The following is a 25,545-nucleotide window of genomic DNA, read 5'->3' as shown; positions in this document are numbered from 1 at the left end:
AAAAAAAAATTTTTTTTGAAAGTTTCGATCGTTTTAATTAAAATTGTTTTCTTGCGGAGAAAGGGCGGCACAAGTCCCTCAGCTCTCACTAGTCTGTACGCGAGGACTTTAAATGTTAAAGCGCCATCAACGGCAGGTTGGAGAAAGTTTAAGCGTGGAACCAGCCAGTCCTGAAAAGCCAACTTTTTTATCCCGGCTAATTTTGAAATTTTGAAACTGTAGTTAGATTTGTTATGCAATTTCCTCTGCAAAATGTATCGTTTCGTTGCCTAAAATGCATTTGAAGGCGAGTATTTTGATATTTTCCGCTTCAATTCTCCCCATTGTTGTTCACTCAAGCGTAACGAAAGATAGCGGCGTCTAATCCTCGGTAAGTCTCCAAACATTTTATTGTTCAGGAGAGACTGAACAAAGGAATCCAACAAAAGAATTGGTCTCTTTCTCAGCCAATGTACGGTTTGTTTAACGTGCGTGCAACGGGACCCCAAAGTTTAAACGCCTTGTATTTGCCTCTAACACGGATTCGTATTCCCCGTGCAATCTATGGAAGGTTTCGTCTCCCTCCTCTAGTTCCATTCCTATTGGCTCCCTTCCCACACGTGGTATGCTTTTTGCCGTCGCTTATTTATTACATATACGTGTATAAGTCCTGTCATTTTGTGGCCGGGTCTTTAGCCGAGAAGCATCGAAACGCTCAGATCTAAGGACATCCGAGTCACGTGAATTCCACCGTGACCTCGCTGTTGACCAAAAATCCCCACTGTTAATGCGCCATTTCTTCTACGTTTGTAAACCTTATGGTTCTGTCGCCAGTTTACATCCAGCGGCCAGTCAATCTACACAAGAAGGTAATTAAGAAACTGACTGAGGCCATTTCACTTCAGCATACGATCCTTGAAACCATCAATGTGTACGTAATGGCGCAGTTTTGCACAATTTTCCCCTGTATTTCTTTGTATTAGCATGCAGAAAGTCGAAATCCCAGTCGTTTCAAGTACTTGTTTGGCAGATCGTAAAATTTAGATCCTGACTTTGCACATAATGTGCGCTAGGGCTTTACTTGGGTACCATTAATTTCGATTCAAAGAGGTTATCCCCATAAAATGGTTGATAGCTCTCTAGTTAAGCTTAACAAATGATCAATTTTTTGAGGGCTTAGTTTATATAAAAATTAAACGCCTATCAAAGACAATATAATAAACAGAAGAGACTTCACAAGTAAATCTACTTTCCCTGTTTTATTGTAAACTGACTTAAATTCGAGCATGGAACTTGACAATTATAAAACATTACATTTTGTAAATATTACCTTAACAATGTTTGTGACTCTGATTTCAGAAAACAACTATTGCTATAGAGAAAGGTGAATTTTGCTCTCCCTGGACTTAACTTACAACTTGGGTTTTTATTTTTATTAAGGGACAAAGCAAATGGTTACCCCCCCCCTTGTTGCATCTGAAATCATAACGACATCGGAGGAGTTGGGACAGTGAGTGTTACATCATTTCCCTGCTGAATGTGAGTTTTTAGGGAATGTTATAACTTCAGTCTTGACGGCTAACAAACCAATGCAAGGGAGTCTCACATACGGACACCACATTGCACCCTGTGCACAAATCCTACAGAGTAGAGGTCTCAGTTTTTTTCTAAGTAAACAACCTGGTTTTTCTCCCTCCTAAATTGAACTTTACTGGACATGGTTTTGCTTTCTGATGGCTAATAGGAACTCATCCCCGGAACTCTCATCTCGGAACATAAATTGCTATCAAATTTGAAATCCATTTATATGTTCTGATTTTTCCAAATATTTTTAGCCAACATCGGAAGAAGGTTCTAGTCAACATTTCTGCACTTTCTCTAAACTTCTGCGATGTTGAAGCTGCAGGAGGGACCAACTGACTTATGGAGCTGCCTTGGGACATCTTGCATCATGGAGTCAACCAGCTAACATCTATGGAATCTAAGGCTGTGTGGTTATCTTGCTTTTAGTCTTGAAGCAACCAGACATCGATGACTTGGTCCAACCATGAACACTACAAGAACATGAGGAAATGTTCAACCATGAACACTAAGTTATTTAATTCCATCTCCAAGTGAAAGCTACTACAATTAACTGCAGTCTCATGGAGACATTTTCAAATTACAATTTGGCAAGTGCGTTGGCTAATTCTCTAGAAGCCTGAACTCTGTCATTTCAAAGTCTTAATGTGACGCAATTGGAAACCACAAGAGTTGGAACTCCTGTACAAACTCTTAAGAGTACAGTCTGAAATTCAACCCATGCCCAAAGCACGAAGTTTGCTGGAGAAATTTTTGCACTGTGAAGCAATATAAGATGCAGTTTGATTTTGAGTGACTGTTGCACTAAACGTTTACTTACTTAATACACGATGTCACCAAATAATCTCCAATTTTTCATCCCCTCAAAATTCCTTGCAGATTATAAAATTTCTTTAAGATTTCGTACTGATTTTTTATTATGCTTAAAGCCCTTCTTGGATAAATAAAACAAAAAAAAAAACCTTCAAGACCTGTGAAGTCACTTTAATTTGTCGACAAGAGTATCTTTTCATTTCAAACTCAATGGACAGTGTTGGGGGTTACATCTCAAATCTATTTGAGGGTGATTTACAAATGACAGCTCTTCCATGTCTTACAGTTCAAAGTTTTCAAGTGTATGCCATCTGGAGTTGATCACTCATAATTCGATGAAACGCAAGTCATTTTCAATTATTTGCTCTCCATAATGGAATGCCAGCGTGTAGTTACAAATCCTGAATTCTTTTTGTGGCCTTGAGCATTCAAACAAGTTTCATATTTCATTCGTGCAAAAACTTGATTTGGTGTTCCACCAGAATTTGAAATGAAGCAAATTTCAAAGGAAAATTCAAACGAAAAGCTGTCAAAAGATCTCATTATCAGCCACAAGCCTTTTTTGGTGTGACAACAGATTTCTGTATCAAATCTTAAAGTGCAAAGTAAAATATGTAACAGTCAACTGATGATTCACAGAGTTGGCCATACAGCATGTCACGGTAACAGGCTACAAAAGGTTACAGCATTGTTTATTTTACCTTGTCATGTGACCTCTGACAGCTAATGAAACTTGCACAGGTACTTCTGTGATGTGAAGAAACTGTCACTTCTGCTCTGCTGTACACAAAAGGGATGAAAACAAATGCAAAAGTTCCAAAATTAGAAACAAATTCTTCACATTTAAGTGCACAGGTGAGAACTTTACCTTGTACAAATTTGGTGGATGAAAAGCCTACTTTTATGCATTGTAACACGGATGCCTGGCTGAATTGGTTCACAAGATGACTGGCTGGTGGGTAGGCTGATTGGTTCACAAGATGACTAGATGGTGGGTAGGCTGATTGGTTCACAAGATGACTGGCTGGTGGGTAGGCTGACTGGTTCACAAGATGACTGGCTGGTGGGTGGGCTGACTGGTTCATAATAAGATGACTGGCTGGTTGGTGAGCTGATTGGTTGAGACAGGATAAAGGATGAAGCTACTCACACCAGCCGATCGATGACAATAAACAGAATGTCGTATCTGTCGGTGTGCTCATCATTGATCACAAACACCTTCCACAAATTGAACGCCTGAAGACATAAAAACACGAAGAAAGTTAACTTAACAGACAGCACAGCAAAATAACAGTATTGGGGACAATTAACGCATGCTTTGCTTTACTAGCAATGGGGACAGTACAGTAATTTGCCGCTCTACACGACTGTACATCTTTTTACCTTTTAGTATCAAATCTACATAGAAATTTGTAAATAGCCAGACGCAATCATCACACCGAACTCGTCAGCTGACGGACAAAAATCCAGGAGCTGTCCAAGCTGTGTGGGCAATTAACTGCTGATGAGTTTCCAACTTGTCTTGTTGTGATCAATGATCAACTACTGGGCCACCTAAACTTGTCTGGCAACTTTGGCAGGTAAGTGAGTGGAACATCAAAGACAAAGCCAGGAATCGCAAACGGTGTGGCTCTGACCAAATGACTTCAAGAGTGTTATTCAGATTTGATATGTTATCTGGACTTCATGTCAGGGCAGACATGTTTGGGGAAATAAGCAATATGTGAATCACTGGTCACGCAAGAAGGAAAGGGGGTGTGGCCTTCTTGGACACCACTCCTCCAATAGATCCAACCTTCTATGGAATGGAGTTTGGGTAGTACTGTGTGACAGTAGAGTTAAAATCAACAGGGCCACATCTACCACTTGCTAAAAGGTGTTCTGGGTATAAAGCCATTTGAAAGGAAGTACCCGCGAGACGTGAACAGAATGGAGTAAGGGGGTCCGTCCTCACCTGTAAGGCCTTCCAAGTGAACTGTGCCAGAAAGGAAAAGTGGATCAGCACCCTTAGGGCAACACAGGAGGGTGCAGAGACAGAGCTACTCACATACGCTGAGATGACAAAGATGATCTGAGGAGAGAACAGGTGGACAGGTTATTTTCCAATTAATATCAATCCGAGCTCCCTCAGAACTCTTGCTAGGAATCTTACTTAATCTGAGGAGAGAACAGTTGGAAAGATCAATATGCCAATAAATATCTTAGCTCTCTGAATTTTTTGATTCTTCAGGGAATCCTCCCCTGTACAGGGAATCCTCCACTGTGCAGGGAATCCTCCACTGTGCAGGGAATCCTCCACTGTGCAGGGAATCCTCCACTGTGCAGGGAATCCTCCACTGTGCAGGGAATCCTCCACTGTGCAGGGAATCCTCCCCTGCGTGCAGGGAATCCTCCACTGTGCAGGGAATCCTCCACTGTGCAGGGAATCCTCCACTGTGCAGGGAATCCTCCACTGTGCAGGGAATCCTCCAATGTGCAGGGAATCCTCCACTGTGCAAGGAATCCTCCACTGTGCAGGGAATCCTTCACTGTGCAGGGAATCCTCCCCTGTACAGGGAATCCTCCACTGCGCAGGGAATCCTCCACTGCGCAGGGAATTCTCCACTGTGCAGGGAATCCTCCACTGTGCAGGGAATCCGCCGCTGTCCAGGGAATCCTCCACTGCGCAGGGAACTTTGAACTTTCAAGGGACAGTGGAGCATCATGTAAGGTAACACTCGCTTGGCTCTATCTTCCTCTCCCAAATTTTACAACAGCATCGAGCATAAAGCACACTTTTCTATAAATGTTGTTGTTACCTGGAGTGACATGGCGGCCATGCACATATGCATGAGAATCTTGGCCGAGAACATGGAGAAGACTGAGCAGACGACGTGAGCAATGATGGCACACAACAGGCCCACCTGCAGAGAGAGAATGAAACAAGTTATTCATGTTGGTGAATCTGTGTTTGGCTGATTAATTTCAGGACTGGTGTTCTCCTCACAACATTTCAAAAACTGATTTTGTTTGTATAGGTAAAAGTAATAACTACATCACTTGGAAACATATAAAATGAAAGGTTTTATTGCAGACTGTTTTTGAAGTTTGGAATTTGTAAATTAATAACATAGGCATGGTGAACACAGGTCAAGTGTGTTCAGCATCTCATGGAAAAGGACACATTAAACTTAACTGTCAAAAAGGGGAATTCACTTTAGAAATAGTTATTTTTTAGAGTACCAAGTAAACTAAAGGGTCATAACAATTTCATGATAAATCAATGAAAACTTCCTAAAATATTTCTATAACCATATTTAGAAAGAGGTACTCTTTTAATAAGATCCAAAAAATTGCCGTTCATGGGAACATTGAATTGTGAGGTATTAAAAACATAGCTCACTGCTTAGCTTCTAGCACAAGTTGGCATATGGTGATAAAGTCTAGGGAATTGTTTTTGCCAAAACATGGACGGTGGAGAACCAACTCATTTTGTTGGTCAAGAGGAATTAGCTTTCCAAGTTGATAAACTCCAAGCATTTTTTGACTTGCAATGCAGATGAAACAAGCTGCATGGATGTAGAAATTGTAGCCAACAATGTTATCTGTCTCGCCTTGGGCTGCATAGTCAGACAAGTGAGTGCACGAACACTCCACATAGGTACCCTGAGCAATCTTGAACAAAGGACAGGACAGAGAATTGACCAATGGCAGGCTCTGACTGATGCCTCTAAAGTGTGACAGCCATTCACATCACCTCTCTCAACAAGTGAATGCAGAAATACTTCATCTGACCAATCAAAAGACCCTTCCCCTCACACGTTACTGAATCAGCAGGATTGTTTCACATCAAAGCATCATCATCAAACCCATGGTCAAGACCTACCAGGACTTAGAAATACCCGATCATATTTAAAAATCAGTAAACTTGTAAGAATACATGATTATCTTTAGAAAGCCGATCAATACCTGGTTATTGAGAGCAGAGAACCAGCCCATAGCAAATCTCTCACAAGCCAAATCATAAATCAGTTTGCAGTTCAGCTCATAAATAGAAAAAACAAAACAACAGCTGAAAAAAATGACACAGATATCACCAAGCAGACAATGATAACCACTGGCATTAGTCGATAATCCATTCATACTAATATTTAGATGTTTCGTTACAATTTCACTCAATTTCTTCTGTTGGTACTTACTTTCCCTGGAAGTTGTGGCCGTTGATTCTACCCCGAGACCATCGGCCTGTACCTGCCACGGCATGATTGCAGGACAGTGTCTAGAGGTCCGTTGTCTCACAAAGCAGGTCTGTCACAAGGATGAAGGCACACAAGCTGAAGGACTCCACCAGCTGGTATGCACTCCTGGCTGTGCAGAGTTCATCAACAGGGTTTATGTGGCGTGAGGGCTCAAGCAAACACACTGGAACATTCTGCCAACATTTCATGAAATTTGCCGAACTTTTTTGATAATCTTCAAACTTGATCAGTTAAATAATGGTAAACTACCTAAAACTTTCAATGAAAATTATTCGAAAAATTCTGGTGTCATGATGTTTAATTAGGTGATGCTCCAAATTTGGGTACAAAATTGAGCTGAGTGCCCCCAACTATATGGCTTACTTAAAAAGCACAATTGAACAATCAAAAAAAGAAGAATCCGTATAAGCTGAATCCAACGGCTAGTTAACCTCCAAGAACTTGACCGAAAGTTCCATTTTCTTTTACATCAAGTTTTTCCAAGAAAATCATTCTCTTAATGTTAGGCACGTCAGACGAGAATTTAAGAAACTGTGCCAAAATAACATCATACTGGGAATTTTGTAATGGGTCACCAACTCGTTATTGTGAACTTAAAATTGCTAAAATTGTACTTTATGACACGGGGAACACTATGATGCAGATTGAGGTGGTCAAGGACCTTGATAATACTTCTAAAGAGTTTACATGTAAGATTAGTCGGCACACCTTGTGTCTTGGCCAAGTAGATATTCATCAGCTGACTGAGCAGGTTGCTAGGCAATTTCCTTTGCCCCCCAAGCAACGACCATCCGAATGGTATCCATGACAACGGCCAGCTGCTCCTCGGTCACCTGGTCCCTAGCTAGCCCTGCCATGTTCTGCCATGCCCAGGAGAATGTTGTAGATGTTGTCGTCACTCAGGCCAACGAGGGCGCTGTAGTGGTTGTCCCAGATATCAGAGAATCCGCTCGTCTTCCACGAGGGTGATGCTGGCTGAATAAAAATGGAGGAAAAAGAAAACATGAACAAAAAACTTAAAGAGAAGTTACAAGATTAAAATCTCAAATTCCCTCTAAAAACTTTGAAATGTACCCCGTCTACCATACATACAATGTAGTTCATCAATTTGTTGGTGAGTGCTTTGTAGCAACACCAGAAAGAAATCTTGCTCTCATTACGAGGAAAATCCTGGCAAAGCCCATACACAGACTCAACTATAGCATTGACAGAAACATAACACTAAACGACGTCATAATACAAGATATAGGGCCCCATTACACAATTGGTACTAAATTCTTTCACTTTACATTTTACTCCAAAACTCCATCTATTAATCTCATCAAACGAGGTGCAAAATCACATTGATCGCTGGTCCTACTTTCAGTCCACCTGTCACTTTGGCCCTGGGTGAAAAACTTCAGACTTGCTACATGTACTTGCTTCTGAAGAATTAAGACAAGAGCCATTTTCAAAATGATGACACTTATAAACCTGTAGTAACTTTAACCGTGTGACATGGGGTTGTGGATGATTGATTCAGAAACCAACTCACAAATTTCGCAAAACCATCTGGGCTTCAAAGTAAGCTCTATCAAAACCTTAAATAGCCAAAACACCCTAAAGTGTCACAGTGTGGTGTGACGAGACTCACCCAGAATGTGATCTCCATGTCCACCTCTCGGTAGTCCAGACCGGCTGTGGCACAGGGTCTGTTCTGGGTATAGCCCGGTGTCACACTATCCCAGCTGCCAGGGCTCCCCTCCGCCCATGGTCCACATCTGACCCGGCCTCCCCATGGGTACCACCTGAAAAAAATTGGGGCAATTACATTTCAGGTTAATCATGTAAATAGAAATCAGCACTCCTTCCTATGACGAAAAGCGCTTAGGCTTAGACAATTTATTGGTACTCTTCAATGAACAATTTTTATGAATGATTAAAATCACATGTCCAACTTTAATCTGGTTTCCAGACTAAAAGATCTAGACTTCTTTGAGAGATCTTTAGGTCTGGTAGCTGCCACAGTCCAGTAAACAAACAGAGTTGAATCTTTCCAAACTAGGCCTTGTCCAAATTTTACAAAACTGACCAGTGTCAGAAAATGTCATATGTAGGCCTAGCATGAAAAACAATTATCTGAATATGGCAGCGAAATCGGGAAGAGAGTATACACATGGAGGGATCCTCCATGGTAATCATGTAGCAATAGGAGGCCTGCATGATGAGGGGCGGATACATGTACAGTATGGTGGGTTAACATCTTGAGCCTACCTGCTCCTACCAAGTCTCCGGATGTTCAGTGTGTCGACATGTTTGAATGTGGCTTCACTCAGCGCTATACGATCTTTGCTCTCGGCTGTCGATGTCTCGATATCAGCACACATGGGGATCATTGCAACCCTAGTCAGATCAGATCACCTCAGAGACAGGGTACCTGGAGCTAGTTGGGCTGGTGCCTTGCGGGGGGGTGCACACAGTAAATCACATACACCACTCGATTGGACAATTGTTCTGGCCTTACTTCGGAGAAGTTTTTAAAAAATGGAACTGGCTAGCTTTGTTCTCTATAATTCTTTCCAAAGTGTAGTTTTCTCTATTTGGAATGTAACGACATTTCTTGAAACAATAAAAGTGCTGTTGCTAAAAAGACGAAAAAGAAACAATCAACGTACAGGTGCCATGGAGGAAAGTGCTTCTGGTTCCTGAACGATTATGGAAAAGTTCACGTCCCTATGAAAAAGATGACGCTCGATTGAATAGGCCTACTTTAATTCCATCAACTCGGCTCTGTTCAATGCTTGAGAGGATGCCTTTTATAAAGGCAGATTAGCCAACAACAGAGGGTGCAAGACCGTATTCCCAGAAAGGGTGCCCCCCCCAAATTAACAAAACAGTTATTTACAGGAATTTAAGGATCTTTAAAACTTGTTCATGGCCCCTTTTTGCGCACGAAGGTTGCACTACACCAAATACGCACCCATCAAAAACAATGCAAAATCTGAACAAGTAGCGACGCCTGTTAACTTTCGTGAAGAGTTTGGCCTCTATTTTTTCACTGGAAATTCAAGATTATGGCCTGAAGACCACTTTATATTCAATTTCATGAGGGATAGCCGAGAAAATTTTTTTTTATTCGCCTTCCAAGGAAGATACCCCCAAAATAGCAGTTAAACTAAGCGCTCATTTCTGAATGTAGCTGCCCGCCCTCAAAATAAGCCTTCAATTTGGGGCTTTTTGTGAAAGAGATACCCCGATCTGGAAATTATCAGTCCCAAATTCAGGATTTAAAGAAATATTTCTATGATCCCTCCTGGTTATGGTCTGTCTTGTTGTAAAAATCCTGTAGGATCACAAAATATTAATGAGCTCTCGCCCAGAAATACAACCATTTGGTGGAATGCACCCCGCAGATAGCCCAACATCGTTAATGGCATGGCAGGACATTTACACCATATTTTGTGACGTCACATTAGAGCGTGTACATGCAACCAAGGAAACGCGCGCGTTCTCCTGGAAGCGTTTGTGTTTGGCGTTGTAGTCACACAAATCAGACCCCTCACAGGTTTACGTGAGAACAGACGCTCTTGAAGCTATTGCAGCTTTCTATCGAGAATTCTGATCAGCTAGTCACTTTTCGCTAGTTTTGCGATTTACTAAAGGACAAAAAACCCAGAAAGTATCATAAGAGATCTCCTTGGAATGAGTCCAGTAAGTTTTTATTCCATATTTCTTTAATCAACCAAGCGACCATATTCTTTAACACTAGAAGGTATTCATTTACAGTCAAATAAATATTTTAAACTTATGGAAATAATATTTTAGGATAGACTGAAATTTTAATCCATAGGTAAGGAAGAAAAAATGTGCGTTTTTCCAACTGCAGTTCTTACAGAATTTTTGTTTTGTGGAATGGAAAATTCCAATTTCATTGATGTAATTATTCGTACGATTAAACGTTTTAATAGCCATTATTTTGCATGTTGCCTGATTTTAAAGTTGTGCCTGTGTTTCCAATAAGTTACATTAATTTTCCAGAGTTGGTCATTGTTGTGAAAAAGACATGCCAGCAGATATGCCCCAAATCTTGGACAGAATATTCTGATCACACAAAATGCCCCGATTTCGGAGTTGTGCAGATATTTATCATAAAAGAATGGCACCTCACGTCCTAGGATTGCTAGCTTACAGTATCCCAATGTAGCTTACTTGCTCCCTATTAGGGACATGTCCATCATTTTTGTTGCTTTTCGGCAACCCCTTTACAGGGAGTCATGGATATCAGTTTGATATTACAAAACCACGGACCAAAGGAGACGTGTGTGGATTGCGGTTTACCTGTAAGTAGGCTCTCTTCAATATTGTACATCCATTTCAAATTTGCAAGTCTGAAATTACTTCTATTCCTTTACGAAATAACATCATCAAAGTGGGGATTGGTATGACAACTGTCGAGTCAGTAATCATACCAGGAGCAGTTGCCAATGTTTTCAAAATATAACATCTTTTTGCAAAGATGCCATAACTAATACAAAAGTAAATGCCGCTCGAAGTATCACACAAAATACGGTCGTTTATTTACAGCTTAGTTCACGAACTTCAGATTATATTCAAAATAAAAACGCTTTGGTTGTCCTAATTTGTCATAATCCGTTGAAACTGCTTGGATTTTTCTTCAGGCTGGGCTACTGAGTGATCATTACTCACACGGTGAGACATGTGTGGATTGTGGACTACCCTCAAGGAAGTGTCCAGTAAGTGACTACAGTCAGTTTTGTATGATATCGGTTTACTCAATTTAGCTTTACTGATAGCCACGTCCAATTAGTTATAAAAGTGGTAAATGGTTATATAAAGTAATCATTTCAAAGGGCTTTTAATCTGAACTCTATCTAAAGCGTACAATTGTATGTTCAAACAGAACTTGAAGGTTTTATCTTCAGTTTCATGGTAGCTCTACTTTTCATCTTTTCCAGCACTGGAGGTGCCGAAGGATTCGCCAATTACAAGGAAATGGGTAAGAGAGCATCGAAACATTTATCAGATATATCACCATTAAAATTGAAATAAAAGGAAACAAACGTCAGCACATGATGATTCTTCTACTTTTCAGTGAGAGTTCAGGATATGTTATTTACAATTGATGTCTGCATACTTTCCAATACCGATTTGCAGTCAACGCACAAAAAGTTGGGCTACATACAGTCCTAGATAAATTCTTTGTTTCTTTTATTAGAGTTCTTGGACAACATAAGACAAATGCACCGCTTCCAGCGCCAACCACGAAGTCTCTCCCTCCGTCCTGCCAAGCTGCAGGCCCACGACTGCCGACAGCATCACTGCCCAAAGGATGTGGTTCCCAAGCAAATGCGTATGTCGAAGATAGCTTTCTAGCAAATGTCCTGCATTATCACTCAGTGATTGTAGTTCGGTAAGTAAAGCAGAGAATACTTTTTGGTTTGTTCCTGCAGGGGGTTGTTGCCAACCTCATTACTTGCCCCCTTACCGAATCACTCCGCTTCGTCAGCACCAGTACCGAACTCATCGATTCTCCACTCTCACACTGGCCAGTAGTCACCTCTCACTACATCGCTGCCTCATGGGTACTCTCCCTCTGGAAGTGGGTATGCTAAAAAACTGTTTCTAGCCATCAACTTCCAATCATCAATATTCAGTAATTATGATTCAAGAATCCAAACAAAGACGACAGATAAACATGTGTTTTTATTCTTTCAGGGGTTTGTTAACAAGATCTTCAACTGCCCCCACATCACCTCGCTCTACCTCATCGGCACCATTACAGGGCTACCAAGCTCACCCACCGATGCCCCACGGTTCCATTAGCCAACAGTCACCTCCCACGTCACCATTGCCCCACGGGCACTCTTCCATGGGAAATGGGTATGTATCAAAACCACTGTCTCTTTACAGTGCTACAGGCCGGCAATCAGCGGTGAGGACATCCCACTTGAATGCGCCATCTTTGTATCCCGCAAAACGTAAAATGTTTATGAAGAACAATCTCTCGGTACACAGTGCTTCGTAATGGTAACTTGCAAAGAAGCCAGTGATGTCAAGGCCTTTTGACAAGCATATTCAGCATATGCATAATGTTGACCTGACAAATCGTAGGTGACCCTGGATGATGATTAAGGAATTGGACGTCCTGCCAATTATCAAATTCAGTAATGGTTATTCGGTAATTCACACGCAGACAGTCACAGAGAGACTTTATTATTTGTTTGATTCCAATGACCCCTATAACAGTGCACTGTTGGCCAACTCTCCCAACACCTCTGCTGCCTTACCGGCTGGGTCGGTCACATCGATTGCGCCGGTCTCACCTTGCCAGCAAAGTCCCTTGCCAGCGGTGAGGTCATCCCAGCTGAATGTGCCTTCTTCGCAAACAAATGGGTAAGTTCAAAATCTTTGCCTTAGTCAGTTAATATATTAAAAAAGGAATTTAATAACTTGAAAAATCAATCTGTCGGTACACAATGCTTCGAAATAATCTCTTAAGGAGGCAGTCACGTCTAGGCCTGTTGACCATAGGGATGGTGGACCTAAACAAAAATTTGCTGATCTTGGCCGATGACTAAGGGAATTTGACGTTCTAGTTTGCTCTCTTAGTGTGCAACTGCACTCGTCCCGACCAAGTCATCCAACTCCTTCACCTACACATCAGACACCTAGGCCGCCTCAAATACAGTATCCAGCAACGTAATGCTGCCGCCGGCATTTCATCCAGCACTGCCACCTGCCGTACCTCTCCAACTAAGCTTGCCAACAACAGCTATGGAGATATTCATGCCGCCAATGAACACGGTGGTCCCAAGGATAGAACTGAGGGAGTTGCGGCATCCAACATGTGGCCGGGTCATCTTGGGCAGTGGTGCTTTTGGAACCGTTCATCTAGAAACATTCCATGGAAACAAGGTGGCCGTCAAATACGTTAGGGCAACAACAGATCTAGACCGACTTCCCGTCCTGAGGGAGGCGAGGGCGATGGGCCTTCTTTCAGGGCATCTGTCATTCCCTTTCTTTTTTGGCCAGGCAGTGGCTGGCTAACACCAAGGACTTGTAATGGAGTTCATTGGGAACTCCATTACTGGCCAATCGCTGACCCTGGCGGATGCCCTGGAAGGGCCCAACCGTATACATTTTGCACCGTCTTCCTGGCGCCGCATCGTGCTGGATGTGCTGGACAGTCTACGATATATGCACGACAGGGGTCTCCTTCATAACGACCTTAAAACTGGTAACATTATGGTCCGTGATGTTGGGGGCTTGTGGCATGCGTGTATTATTGATGTGGGGTTGTGTACCCTGGCGAGCCATCCTCGGGTACACTACCTCACCTCAGCACAGAAAGCGCGATGGCGGCGCTATTACGTGTACATCGCCCCAGAGCTGGTGGACGATGCAGCACCACAGACCCAGCTGAGTGATGTTTTCCAGATGGGTCTGGTGCTGTATTTCATCGGTCTCTGGGGCGGTGTGCCAAGCCTGATACAGCTCGCCTACTGGTGTCTGAGGCGGAACCCCCGGATGCGGCCATCAACGGCCGTACTCCGGCTTATGGTGGCTGGGGTTGCATAGGTCAATTAACTTGCCATTCCAGTCGAACTTTTTCTGGTATGCAGTACTCTTTGAGGATTTGGAGGGATGGGGTTCGGAGATGAGGCTACGTTGGTTGGGAAGGAAAACAAAGAATTGAAAATGCCTGGGGGCGGTTTGCCCTTGCCTCGCCCCAAATACTCCATGAATAGCGCATTGAGTTTCAAAGTAGAAATATTTTGGTGAACGGATGATCGCCAAGACTGAGATTGGCAGTTCTTACTGTTGGTGCTAGGTGTTTTAAAAGAACAAAAAATGACATTTTGATAAACAAACAAATGACTTCAAGATGTTGCAACAAAAAGTTTTAAACTAATGATTGAATTTTGGTTAACTTTTGTTAAGAGAAAATAAAAGTTAATTTTAGTCTTCTTTGGACAATACTGTATCATTTCTGGTTTTGATATACAGAAAGGGAAATATTTTGCTTCATCATCTTACATTTACTGTTTACAAAAATTGTGAATGTTTAAAAACACAAGAGTGACAATCTAATTACATTTCGAATGTGAGGTGAAACTTTCTATAAGTACACTTTCTCAACATGTAAGCAATGCCTAGGCAAAACCTTAGTTTCTCTTAACATAAAGTTATAAAAACATTTTGCCAAATGAAAAAGTGACAAATTAAAAGTTATTTGAAGTCAGTATCGTCACTTCATTGAATTGCAGATTTTATGGGGAAAATTGTCATGAAAACTTAAAAAGTACCCAGTATTTTTATATTCTTCGTTTTGAAGTAATTAAAAAACGTTTATTGCATGTCAGGTAAAATATACCTGTATGCTTTTATTTTAACATGTATGTCAATGGGTGTATCGTGCATTCATAGTTTATTCAGTTGTGCAGGTTTTGTGATCATCATTTAAAAAATGCTTTGAAAAAGTTGAGAAAAAAAAACAAAACCCAAACCAGAAACGTCTTCCATTTGTCGTTGTACTCTTCAGTTCCGTGTCTTGAATTTTTGTGTTTGGTTGACAATAGTTATTCTGATCAATATCGAAAATAAGTATTTTGAACAAAAACCCAAATACTTAAACTTTCAAAGAAATCGGTTAGATATAGTTGGATATAGTGCAATGGACATTTGAAGCATTTCCAATTGCATTTTGACAGAAAATATAGCTCCAGGATATCCATTAATGGTTTACATGACCTTGTGGGACAAACAGATGAATTTTTAAGGCCTGCATAGCCTGGGCAGGCGTGGAGTAGTACAGTGCATCTAATTTGAGTCTGAAACACGGCAAGGGCCGTTATGTGCCTGACATCATTCAAGTTTTAACTGCTCATATCCCACCATCCGCTAACAGCCTCACCATCAGCACCACGGGGGTGGGTCGATGTACATAAAGAATAAACAAGAATAATCATAAAAGACAATTAGATGTATAAACAGGAACAGGAAAAATCAGAAGCATAATTAGATCTTAAATCAGAGGGACACACGTGCATGCAGACGGATACGACCTGCATAGGGTGCCAGGTGTCATCCTGGCCAATTGTTGTCAGAGGGGACAATTTACGGGCCTCTTTCGGAAACAAACGCCGCTATGCAGTCCAGTGCAACGCTGACATGACAAAAACCGCTTCATCGAACATGTACCGAACAATCCACTGGACTGCCAAGTATAATTTGCATTTAACTGGCGAAGGCACATTATCGTTGGCACATTGTTCTTGTGCAAGAGCCACGATATAGACTGGTCGCCCTTACCCCAGGAAAATCTTTCTTTACTGAATTTCTCCAAAGTCAAGTTTTGACCTTGAAATAAATTCATGAAAACAACTTTTTTTCACATGGACTGATCGGCTGATGTAATTCCCTAAGTTTTCGTTAAATATACGTGACAGTTACACTGTTATTGTCATGTCTGGACTAGTACCACTGCAATGGAATGGCTCTATAGTGTAGTAATCTAGCATCAAGAAATCTGTGTCATGACTCAATGGAAAGCTGAATTTGCTTTTCCCCTCGTTATTGTTCTTATTCGTCAGGTGATGGAATTATTGTTGGCTATAACAAACTCTCCATGCAGACTTCTGTGAGACAGGCTGCCACACATCTGAATTAGCAAGGGGCCGTGTCCACTGGCGACCCAAAATACTGGCTATTTTCGTGGACCCCATCATGTTCCTTATAGGGCATTGAACTGTCCTGTACTGAAACTCTCACTAGTGCCCCACACAATTGACTTATCGCTGTTTGCTAGTTAGCCGCGCCTCTACATGGAACTTTGTGTTGAGTTTTGTTAATCTTAATAGATTTTGAGCTTCCCTAGTCTGGCTCCCTGAGGACTGAAGACCCCCAACGACTCTTGATAAAATCTGTTAGGTCACCCATCATCCACGGCTGAATGATTAATTCATGACGCAACATGTCATCATGGTAACTGGAAGCCTAATTTGGGTCACGGTCGTTTATGTACTAAGAGACGTCTGTGGTCATGGCTGGATTCCTTTTCGTTCATTAATTTTACCGGCCCCTTCAATCGAACAAGAACAGTCAGATTCATCTGGCCTGCGAACCAGTCTAGCGCATTTCGAGTCTATTTTGTATATTTTAGAAGTCAATATTTTCTACCTTGATATTTGCAATAGACGGCACGTCTATTTTGGGAAATCCAATCTATAGTTGTGAAATTATAGAACTACTACAATGAGCATAAGAACTCATCTTCTGTACATTAATTCCCTGTACAGTATTTGCGCACCACAATAAATTGGGTTTAGTACCTCACAAATAATTTTTATCAAAACATTACTTGTATTGTGCAAATAAAGTACCTGGCTGGTGGGTGGGCTGAATTGGTTCTCAAGATGACTGACTGGTTGGTAGGCTGATTAGTTTACAAGATGACTGGCTGGTTGGTAGGCTGATTGCTTCACAGGATGACTGGCTGGTGGGTGGGCTGAATTGGTTCTCAAGATGACTGACTGGTGGGCAGGCTGATTGGTTCACAAGATGACTGGCTGGTGGGTGGGCTGATTGGTTCACAAGATGAGTGGCTGGTGGGTAGGCTGATTGGTTCACAAGATGAGTGGCTGGTGGGTGGGCTGATTGGTTGAGACAGGATAAAGGATGAAGCTACTCACACCAGCCGACCAATGACAATAAACAGAATGTAGTATCTGTCGGTGTGCTCATCGTTGATCACAAACACCTTCCACAAATAGAACGCCTGAAGACAACAAAACATGAAGAAAGTTAACTTAACAGACAGCACAGCAAAATAACAATATTGGGGACAACGCATGCTTTGCTTTACTAGGCAATGATGACAGTCCAGTAATTTGCCACTGTTAGCTTTAGGATCAACTCCACATAAAAATTTGTAAATAGCCAGACACAATCATCAGACCGAACCCGCCAGCTGACGGACAAAAATCCAGAAGCTGTCCATGCTATGTGGGCAATTAAGTGCTGACGTGTTTCTAACTTGTCCTGTTGTGATCAATGTTCAACTACTGGGCCACGTACCTAACTTGTCTGGCAACTTTGGCAGGTAAGTGAGCGGACCATCAAAGACAAAGCCAGGAATTGCAAATGGTGTGGCTCTGACCAAATGACTTCAAGAGTGTTATTCAAATTTGATATGTTATCTGGACTTCATGTCAGGGCAGACATGTTTGGGGAAATAAGCAATATGTAAATCACTGGTCACGCAAGAAGGAAAGGGGGTGTGGCGTTCTCGGACACCACTCCTCCAATTAACAGATCCAACCTTCTATGGAATGGAGTTTTGGGTAGTACTGTGTGACAGTAGGGTTAAAATCAACAGGGCCATATCTACCACTTCTTTTGCACCTGTCGGGCTGTCTGTTAAAAGGTGTTCTGGGTATAAGCCATTTGAAAGGAAGTGCCCGCGGGACGTGAACACTGAGAATGGAGTCATCAGGGGGTCCGTCCTTACTTGTAAGACCATCCAAGTGAACTGTGCCAGGAAGAAAAAGTGGATCAGCACCCTTAGGGCAGCACAGGAGGGTGCAGAGACAGAGCTACTCACATATACGCTGAGATGACAAAGATGATCGGAGGAGAGAACAGGTGGACAGGTTATTTTCCAATTAATATCAATCCTAGCTCCCTCAGAACTCTTGCTAGGAATCTTGCTCAATCTGAGGAGAGAACAGTCGGAAAGATCAATATGCCAATAAATATCTTAGCTCTCTCTGAATTCTTTCAATTCTTCAAAATCCTCCACTCTGCAAAGAATCCTCCACTGTGCAGGGAATCCTCCACTGTGCAGGGAATCCTCCACTGTGCAGGGAATCCTCCACTGTGCAGGGAATCCTCCACTGTGCAGGGAATCCTCCACTGTGCAGGGAATCCTCCACTGTGCAGGGAATCCTCCACTGTGCAGGGAATCCTCCACTGTGCAGGGAATCCTCCACTGTGCAGGGAATCCTCCACTGTGCAGGGAATCCTCCACTGTGCAGGGAATCCTCCACTGTGCAGGGAATCCTCCACTGTGCAGGGAATCCTCCACTGTGCAGGGAATCCTCCATGGTGCAGGGAATCCTCCAGTGTGCAGGGAATCCTCCACTGTGCACTGGCACAGTCTTTGAACTTCAACTTTCAAGGGACAGTGGAGCATCATGCAAGGTAACACTGACTCGCTTGGCTCTATCTTCCTACATCCTACAAAATCTTCCAAACTTCTTACTGGTTTCTGTGAAGGGCCTGGAAGACCAAAGCTTAAAATTTAGGCTCTGCTACTTTCCTGTGGGCATCCATTGGAGAGAACCATCTTGGAATCACTGATACTCCATCTGGTTTGATATTAGAAGCAGTTGCTCTTACCTGGCCAAGTTCATGGATTTTATTTCTTCCAAATTTCATAACACCATCAAGCATAAAGCACATCTATAAATGTTGTTGTTACCTGGAGTGACATGGCGGCCATGCACATATGCATGAGAAGCTTGGCCGAGAACATGGAGAAGACTGAGCAGACGATGTGAGCAATGATGGCACACAACAGGCCCAACTGCACAGAGAGAATGAAACAAGTTATTCATGTTGGTGAATCTGTGTTTGGCAGATTAATTTCATTCCTGCTGTTCTCCTAACAAAATTTCAAATACTGATTTTGTTAGAACAGGTGAAAGTAAAAACTACATCAATTAGAAACGTATAAAATAAAAGGTTTTACTGCACAGTTTTTTAAGTTTGGAATTTGTAAATTTAACATCGGCGTGGTGACTACACGTTAAGTGTGTTCAGCATCTCATGGGAAAGGATACATTAAACTTAACTGTCAAAAAGGGGAATTCACTTTAGAAATAGTTATTCTTTAGTGTACCAAGTAAACTAAATGGTCATAAAAAATTTCATGATAAATAATGAAAACTTCCTAAAATATTTCTATAACCATATCTACAAAGATGGACAATTTTGATTAGATCCAAAAAATTGAATTGTAAGGTATTAAACACATAGCTCACTGATTAGCTTCTTCCACAAGTTGGTACACGGTAATAAAGACTAGGGAATTGCTTTTGCCAAACCATGGACAGAGAGGAACCAACTCATTATTTTGGTCAAGAGGAATTAGCTTTCCTGCTTGATAAACTCCAAGCATTTTTACTTACAATGCAGATGAAACAAAATGCATAGATGTAGACGTTGTAGCCAACAATGTTATCTGTCTCGCCTTGGGCTGCATAGTCAGACAAGTGAGTGCATGAACACTCCACATAGATACCCTGATCAATCTGTGAACAAAAGACAGGAGAGAGAATTGACCAATGGCAGGCTCTGACTGATGCCTCTAAAGTGTGACAGCCATTCACAGCACCTCACTCATCAAGTGAATGCAGAAATATTTCATCTGACCAATCAAAAGACCCTTCCCCTCACACGTTACTGAATCAGCAGGATTGTCTCACATCAAAGCATCATCATCAAACCCACAGTCAAGAGACCTACCAGGACTTGGCAGTCGTTGGTTCTCCAGCGCTCTGTGGGTCCATTGAAGATGACTATCAATACCTGGCTCCGAGGGGGGTCACCTGGGCATTGTCGCCTTACATGTGGTAAGTGACCAGGCTGGACACCCTGGTGAAATTCTACTCTGCCCCTTTGATGGCTACCAATAAAACCTGAGCGAAAAATATGAGCACAAAATATAATCAGGTGAGTTTTTCTTCCCAAAATTATGTTGGCCATTCAACTAGAATGTCAGTAAAACTTTTAGGAATGCCAGATCATATTAACAAAGCACATCAATACCTGGTTATTGAGAGAAGAGAACCAGCCCATAGCAATTCTCTCACAAGCCAAACCATAAATCAGTTTGCAGTTCAGCTCATAAATAGAAAAAGCAAAACGACAGCTGAAAAAATGACACAGATATCACATAACAGACAATGATAACCACTGGCGTTAGTCGATAATCCATTCATACTAATAGTTAGGGGTTTCGTTAAAATTTCACTCAATTTCTTCTGTCGGTGTTACTTTTCCTGGAAGTTGTGGCCGTTGATTCTACCCCGAGACCATCGGCCTGTATCCACCACAGCATGATTGCAGGACAGTGTCTGGAGGTCCGTTGTCTCACAATGCAGGTCTGTCACAAGGATGAAGGCACACAAGCTGAAGGATTCCACCAGCTGGTATGCACTCCTGGCTGTGCAGAGTTCATCAACAGGGTTTATGTGGCGTGACGGCTCCAGCAAACACACTGGAACATTCTGCCAATATTTCTTGAAATTTGCCAAACTTTTTTAATAATTTTCAAACTTGATCAGTTAAATAATGGTAAACTAGCTCAAACTTGCAATGAAAATCATGTGAAAAATTTCTGGTGTCATGATATTTAATTAGGTGGTGCTCCAAATTTGGGTACAAAATTGAGCTGAGAGCCCCCTAATATGGCTTATTTGAAAAGCACAATTGAACAATCTAAAAGAGAAAAATCCCTATAAGCTGAGTCCCTTGACTGAAAGTTCTATTTTCAATTACGCTCAGTTTTTCCAAGAAAATCATTCTCTTAATATTAGGCACGTCTGAAGAAATTTAAGAAATTGTGCCAAAATAACGTCATACTGGTAATTTTATAATGGGTCACCAACTGGTTATTTGTGACCTGTCATGTCATAAGGAAAAACATTCCCTAAAACCTTGTTTTGAGTAATCAGCGCCTGAAGTTGGATGTACGTGAAAAATCATGCAAAAATCACTTTTCAGTTTTTTAGGTTTTTAGACAGGTTAGGTGTCAAAGATTTCCTCTAGCTATGCCATTTGCGCAAGAAAATCAAGCAAAGGCGATAAAAAGGAGGATTTCTGGAGTGACTTTGTTTCAGTCTTTTCTCAAATTTATAGTGTTTACCTTTTACATGACGAAATTTTGTCCATATTCCGAGCGCGTTTTCGAGCAGTTCGACTGTAGTGTGTGTAAAGTTTGGTACTGTTGGAGAGGGCTTTCCCTAGAGAGTCTATTTATAGCGGTGATTTCATTGACTGGATGACCTCTAGCCTGTTCCAGGCCTCAAAAGGAGATAAACAACTCTCCTCTGTTACGTTGAGAAGCTGTGTCTCGTTTACAAGCAATGCCTACATATGCTTACGTCATAAGACCAGATATAAAGCCTGATAATTACACAATTGGTACTAAATTCTTTCACTTTTAATATATTTTACTCCAAAACTCCATCTATTGATCTCATCAAACAAGATGCAAAACTATATTGATCACTGGTCCTACATATTTCTTCAGTCCACCCGTCGCTTTAGTCTTTGGCAATGCGTACCCCTCCTGTGGGCTCTAGCAGGTGGACAAAGAACAGTTCAGCCGGCTCAGCTAGTCTATCATTGCACACCTCCCCCTGGCAGCTCTTCTCAGCTTCCCCATCCTGTCGAGAGATGAGGGCAAAGTCTAGAGCAATCTTTGGCGTATATACCCATCAATTTTGTCAACTTTACGCAAAGGTTGTCATTCTTCCTAAGTCCTAATTTACTGTGTAGTTTTGCACTAATGTATGGAGGAAAATATCCCTTAACTTACACAGTGCATAAACTGATGGGCAAAAATCAAAGACAATTTTTTAATGAATCACATTTGTTGTAAAACTCTTAACTTAGATTTAGACTGACATAAGACACAAGTTTTTTTAGGGGGCTGAAATGCTGGTCTGCTAGTGAGAAAAACTTCAAACTTACTACATGTACTTGCTTCTGAAGAATTAAGACAATATTCATTTTCAAAATGATGACACTTACAAACCTGTAGTAACTTTAACTGTTTGACATGTGGTTGTGGATGATTGATTCAGAAACCGTCTCACAAATCTCAAAATCATCTGCTTGCTCTAACAAAACCTTAAATAGCCAAAAAACCCTAAAGTGTCACAGTATGGTGGGACGACACTCACCCGGAATGTGATCTTCATGCCCACCACTGGGTAGTCCAGACCGGCTGTGACGTGGGGTCTATCCTGGGTAATTGCCAGGGAATTCTCTGGTGTCTGAGGGGCGGGAGCTCACACTACCCTGCCAGCTAGGGCTCCCTTCTGCCAATTATTCAAACTCTGACCCCAACCTCCTCATGGTTGCCACCTCAAAAAAATTAAGGCAATTACATTTCAGGAATAGAAATCAGCACTCCTTTCTGTGATGACAAGCCCGTAAGATAATTCATTGGCACTCTTCAATGAAAAATTTATGAATAATTAAAATCACATGTCCAACTTTAACCTGGTCTCCGGACTAAAAGATCTAGACTTCTTCTAAAAGATCTAGACTTCTTTGAGAGATCTTTAGGTGTGGTAGCTGCCACAGTCCTGTCAACAAAAAAGGGGGGGTCTTTCCTTCCAACAGTAGGCCTAGGCCTTGTTCAAATTTTACAAAACTACCGGGTGTCAGAAAATGACATACATGTATGTAGGGCCTAGGCCATGAAAAACAACTTCTGACATGTCTGAATATATATGTCTGAATATGGCAGCAAAATCGGGAAGAGAGTATAGAACGAGACGGATACAGTCGTCCGCCTTTTTTGGTAGGTTAGCATCTAGGGGCCTACCTGCTCCTACCTGATCTCTGGATGTTCATCAGTGTGATATGCTTGAAACCGGCTTCGCTCTCGGCTATCTCGATCTCGTCGACGCGTCATGACGCCTCAAGGTTCGCGTCCATTCTCAGCACGCTGTGGGGACATTGCTACCCTGGGCCGTTTTCCAATACTCGGATTGGGCTCCACGCAGACTTCAACTGTTTTTTTTTTACTTCCTGACTTTGAGGTTGTAAGCGCAATAATAAGTCTGATGGTGCCACCAAACATCAAGTAAGATACAAAGAGCCAAACATTACAGTACTTCAATTTCAGTTAAACGCTTCAGGCTCACAATCGGGGATTTAATTTCCTACACGAAGCCTGAGACGAAGACGAAGTTGGGTATTGGAAAACGGCAACCCTGGATAGTCACCTCAGAGACAGGGTACCTGGAGCTACTTGGGCTGGTGCCTGGCAGGGGGGGCACACAGTAAATCACATACACCGGTCACCAGAGAATTGAAAAAAAATAAATAAAACTGGTTAGCTTTTCACTATTTGGAACGCGACACCATTTCTTGGAAACAATAAAAGCGCTGTTGCTAAAATGAGGAAAAAGAAACAATCAACGTACAGGCGCCATTGGAGGAAAGTGTTTCTGGTTCCCGAACGATTTTGAAAAGTTGGCATCGCTATGAAAAAGATGACGCTCGATTGAATAGTCCTACTTTAATTCCACCAACCTGGCTCTGTTCAATGCTTGAGAGGATGATTTTTATCAAGGCAGCTAGATTAGCCAACAACAGAAAGTGCAAGACCGTATTCCCAGTAAAGGCGCCCCTCCCAAATTAACAAAACAGTTAAAATGCTGCCTCATCCTCAGGGATTGCTACTTCTTGCACACTGCTAGACACCATGGAAACGAGGCTGAGCAACCACGACAAACTAATTGTCTGTCAAGTGAATAGTTAATTTGCTCAAGTGGTGCATTTTTTTAAAAGACAACTAACAAGGAAGTTGAAACAGAATGAAGTAATGACCATTTTCATAGTTACAGTTGGGACCAGATTGCATCTGAAAGAGCGCCAATAACTGTTCCTAAAACCTGTTTTTTTAATATGCCCCAAAAAACCCCAAAACCAACCCCCCCCAAAAAAACCGCCCATTGTAATAAAGCTATGTTTTTCAATAAGTCAATGCGCAGTAATATACCGTATTATCTCGGCGTCCCCAATTTCAGTCGTTTTCTTGAACATACAGTATAAATTTGAAAGTGTATGGGAAGTTACGGTGATTTTGGGGGTTGGAATGGCATCGTAAAATAGTCTGGTTCTTTGAATTTAACGTTTCCTAATAAAAACCCTACCTTGGGGAATATGACTGACATTCAGGACACCGCAAATACGGTCTTTTTAAGGATCTTTGCGAACGAAGACCCAACATCGTTAATGGCAGGAATAAAATATCAAATCAAGGCTCTGAAATATGTGATTGCCGGTAACTTTCGGTAACTGAGTACCTTCTTCAAGGCAAGCAGATTCAGTCGGACATTTACGCCATGTTTGGGGCGTCACATTGGCGCGTGTACATGCAACCAGGGAAACGCGTGCGTTCACCAGGAAGCGTTTGTGTTTGGCGTTGTAGTAACACAAATCAGACCCCTCACGGGTTTACGTGAGAACAGACGCTCTTGAAGCTATTGCAGCTTTCTATCGAGAATTCTGATCAGCCAGTCACTTTTCGCTAGTTTTGCGATTTACTAAAGGACAAAAAAAACACACACACACACACAGAAAGTATCATAAGAGATCTCCTTGGAATGAGTCGAGTAAGGTTTTATTCCATATTTCTTTAATCAACCAAGCGCCTGTATTCTTTAACACTAGCAGGTATTCATTTAGAGTCAAATAAATATTTAAAACTTATGGAAAAAATATTTTAGGATAGACTGAAATTTAAATCCATAGGTAAGGAAGAAAAAATGTGCGTTTTCCAGTTGCAGTTCGTACAGAATACCAATTTCATTGATGTAATAATTCGTACGATTAAACGTTTTCATATTCATTATTTTGCATGTTGCCTGATTTTAACGCTGTGCCCGTGTTTCCAATAAGTTACTTTAATTTTCCAGAGTGGTTCATTGTCGTGAAAAAGGAAAGAGACATCCGAGAAGATGTACGTCCCACATCTTGAACAGAATATTCTGATCATACAAAATGCCCCGATTTTGGAGTTATGCAAATATTTATCATAAAAGAGCGGCACTTTATATCTTAGGATTGCTAGCTTAGAGTATCCCATTACTTCTATTCCTTTACGAAATAACATCATCAAAGTGGGGAT

At 41.7% G+C, this 25,545-nt stretch overlaps 2 protein-coding genes and 2 long non-coding RNA genes across 11 annotated transcripts; 2 read left to right on the top strand and 2 right to left on the bottom strand.

Annotated features, from left to right (window-relative positions):
• Positions 1 to 466: 466 nt before the first annotated feature.
• Positions 467 to 3,120, top strand: LOC147799166 (uncharacterized). Its single transcript, XR_015425256.1, has 3 exons — positions 467 to 848; positions 1,420 to 1,518; positions 1,815 to 3,120. It is a non-coding gene; the product is annotated as an uncharacterized LOC147799166 (long non-coding RNA).
• LOC110988692 (adhesion G protein-coupled receptor V1-like) lies at positions 1,224 to 20,807 on the bottom strand. 3 transcript variants are annotated; one of them, XM_087136966.1, is made up of 8 exons: positions 20,670 to 20,807; positions 20,139 to 20,311; positions 19,802 to 19,924; positions 19,093 to 19,197; positions 4,328 to 4,444; positions 3,273 to 3,609; positions 3,075 to 3,153; positions 1,224 to 2,033 (listed from the first exon to the last, which is right to left on the bottom strand). In XM_087136966.1, the coding sequence occupies exons 1-6, from the start codon at positions 20,731 to 20,733 to the stop codon at positions 3,520 to 3,522; spliced, it is 672 nt and encodes a 223-aa protein (XP_086993092.1). In that variant the 5' UTR covers positions 20,734 to 20,807; the 3' UTR covers positions 1,224 to 2,033; positions 3,075 to 3,153; positions 3,273 to 3,519. The 3 variants fall into 3 exon arrangements, with proteins under 3 accessions (XP_086993092.1, XP_086993090.1, XP_086993091.1); XM_087136964.1 differs by lacking the exon at positions 20,670 to 20,807 and having other exon boundaries at positions 20,139 to 20,378; XM_087136965.1 differs by lacking the exon at positions 20,670 to 20,807 and having other exon boundaries at positions 3,075 to 3,150; positions 20,139 to 20,378.
• On the top strand, positions 4,373 to 21,485 carry LOC147799164 (uncharacterized). Of its 2 annotated transcripts, none has more exons than XR_015425258.1 (2): positions 4,373 to 4,459; positions 20,126 to 21,485. It is a non-coding gene; the product is annotated as an uncharacterized LOC147799164 (long non-coding RNA). The 2 variants fall into 2 exon arrangements; XR_015425257.1 differs by having other exon boundaries at positions 4,392 to 4,459; positions 20,088 to 21,485.
• Positions 4,403 to 18,216, bottom strand: LOC147799165 (uncharacterized). Of its 5 annotated transcripts, none has more exons than XM_087136971.1 (9): positions 18,121 to 18,216; positions 16,994 to 17,388; positions 8,865 to 9,049; positions 8,245 to 8,398; positions 7,954 to 8,035; positions 7,320 to 7,586; positions 6,552 to 6,784; positions 5,172 to 5,276; positions 4,403 to 4,530 (listed from the first exon to the last, which is right to left on the bottom strand). In XM_087136971.1, the coding sequence occupies exons 3-6, from the start codon at positions 8,984 to 8,986 to the stop codon at positions 7,549 to 7,551; spliced, it is 396 nt and encodes a 131-aa protein (XP_086993097.1). In that variant the 5' UTR covers positions 8,987 to 9,049; positions 16,994 to 17,388; positions 18,121 to 18,216; the 3' UTR covers positions 4,403 to 4,530; positions 5,172 to 5,276; positions 6,552 to 6,784; positions 7,320 to 7,548. The 5 variants fall into 5 exon arrangements, with proteins under 5 accessions (XP_086993097.1, XP_086993098.1, XP_086993094.1 ...); XM_087136972.1 differs by having other exon boundaries at positions 7,972 to 8,035; XM_087136968.1 differs by lacking the exon at positions 7,954 to 8,035.
• Positions 21,486 to 25,545: the final 4,060 nt, after the last annotated feature.

This window comes from Acanthaster planci, linkage group LG05 (genome assembly GCF_054643075.1).
Source record: "Acanthaster planci isolate LZ-2023a linkage group LG05, COTS_SCS, whole genome shotgun sequence".
Lineage (NCBI taxonomy): Eukaryota > Metazoa > Echinodermata > Asteroidea > Valvatida > Acanthasteridae > Acanthaster > Acanthaster planci.
The sequence above is the reverse complement of the archived record's forward strand: the minus strand, read 5'-3'. Positions and strand labels throughout refer to the sequence as shown.

Excerpts from the sequence above, each read along its gene's own strand:
- LOC147799165 (XM_087136968.1), bottom strand. The coding sequence starts at position 8,986 with ATGATCCCCATGTGTGCTGATATCGAGACATCGACAGCCGAGAGCAAA. Across the intron at positions 8,399-8,864 it reads CGGAGACTTGGTAGGAGCAG|GTGGTACCCATGGGGAGGCC; the intron begins GTAGGCTCAAGA and ends AATTTTTTTCAG. Across the intron at positions 7,587-8,244 it reads ACATGGAGATCACATTCTGG|CCAGCATCACCCTCGTGGAA; the intron begins GTGAGTCTCGTC and ends ATTTTTATTCAG.
- LOC110988692 (XM_087136964.1), bottom strand. The coding sequence starts at position 20,378 with ATGGCCAACATAATTTTGGGAAGAAAAACTCACCTGATTATATTTTGT. Across the intron at positions 19,925-20,138 it reads CCAACGACTGCCAAGTCCTG|ATTGATCAGGGTATCTATGT; the intron begins GTAGGTCTCTTG and ends TTTTGTTCACAG. Across the intron at positions 4,445-19,092 it reads TGGCCGCCATGTCACTCCAG|ATCATCTTTGTCATCTCAGC; the intron begins GTAACAACAACA and ends TTCTCTCCTCAG.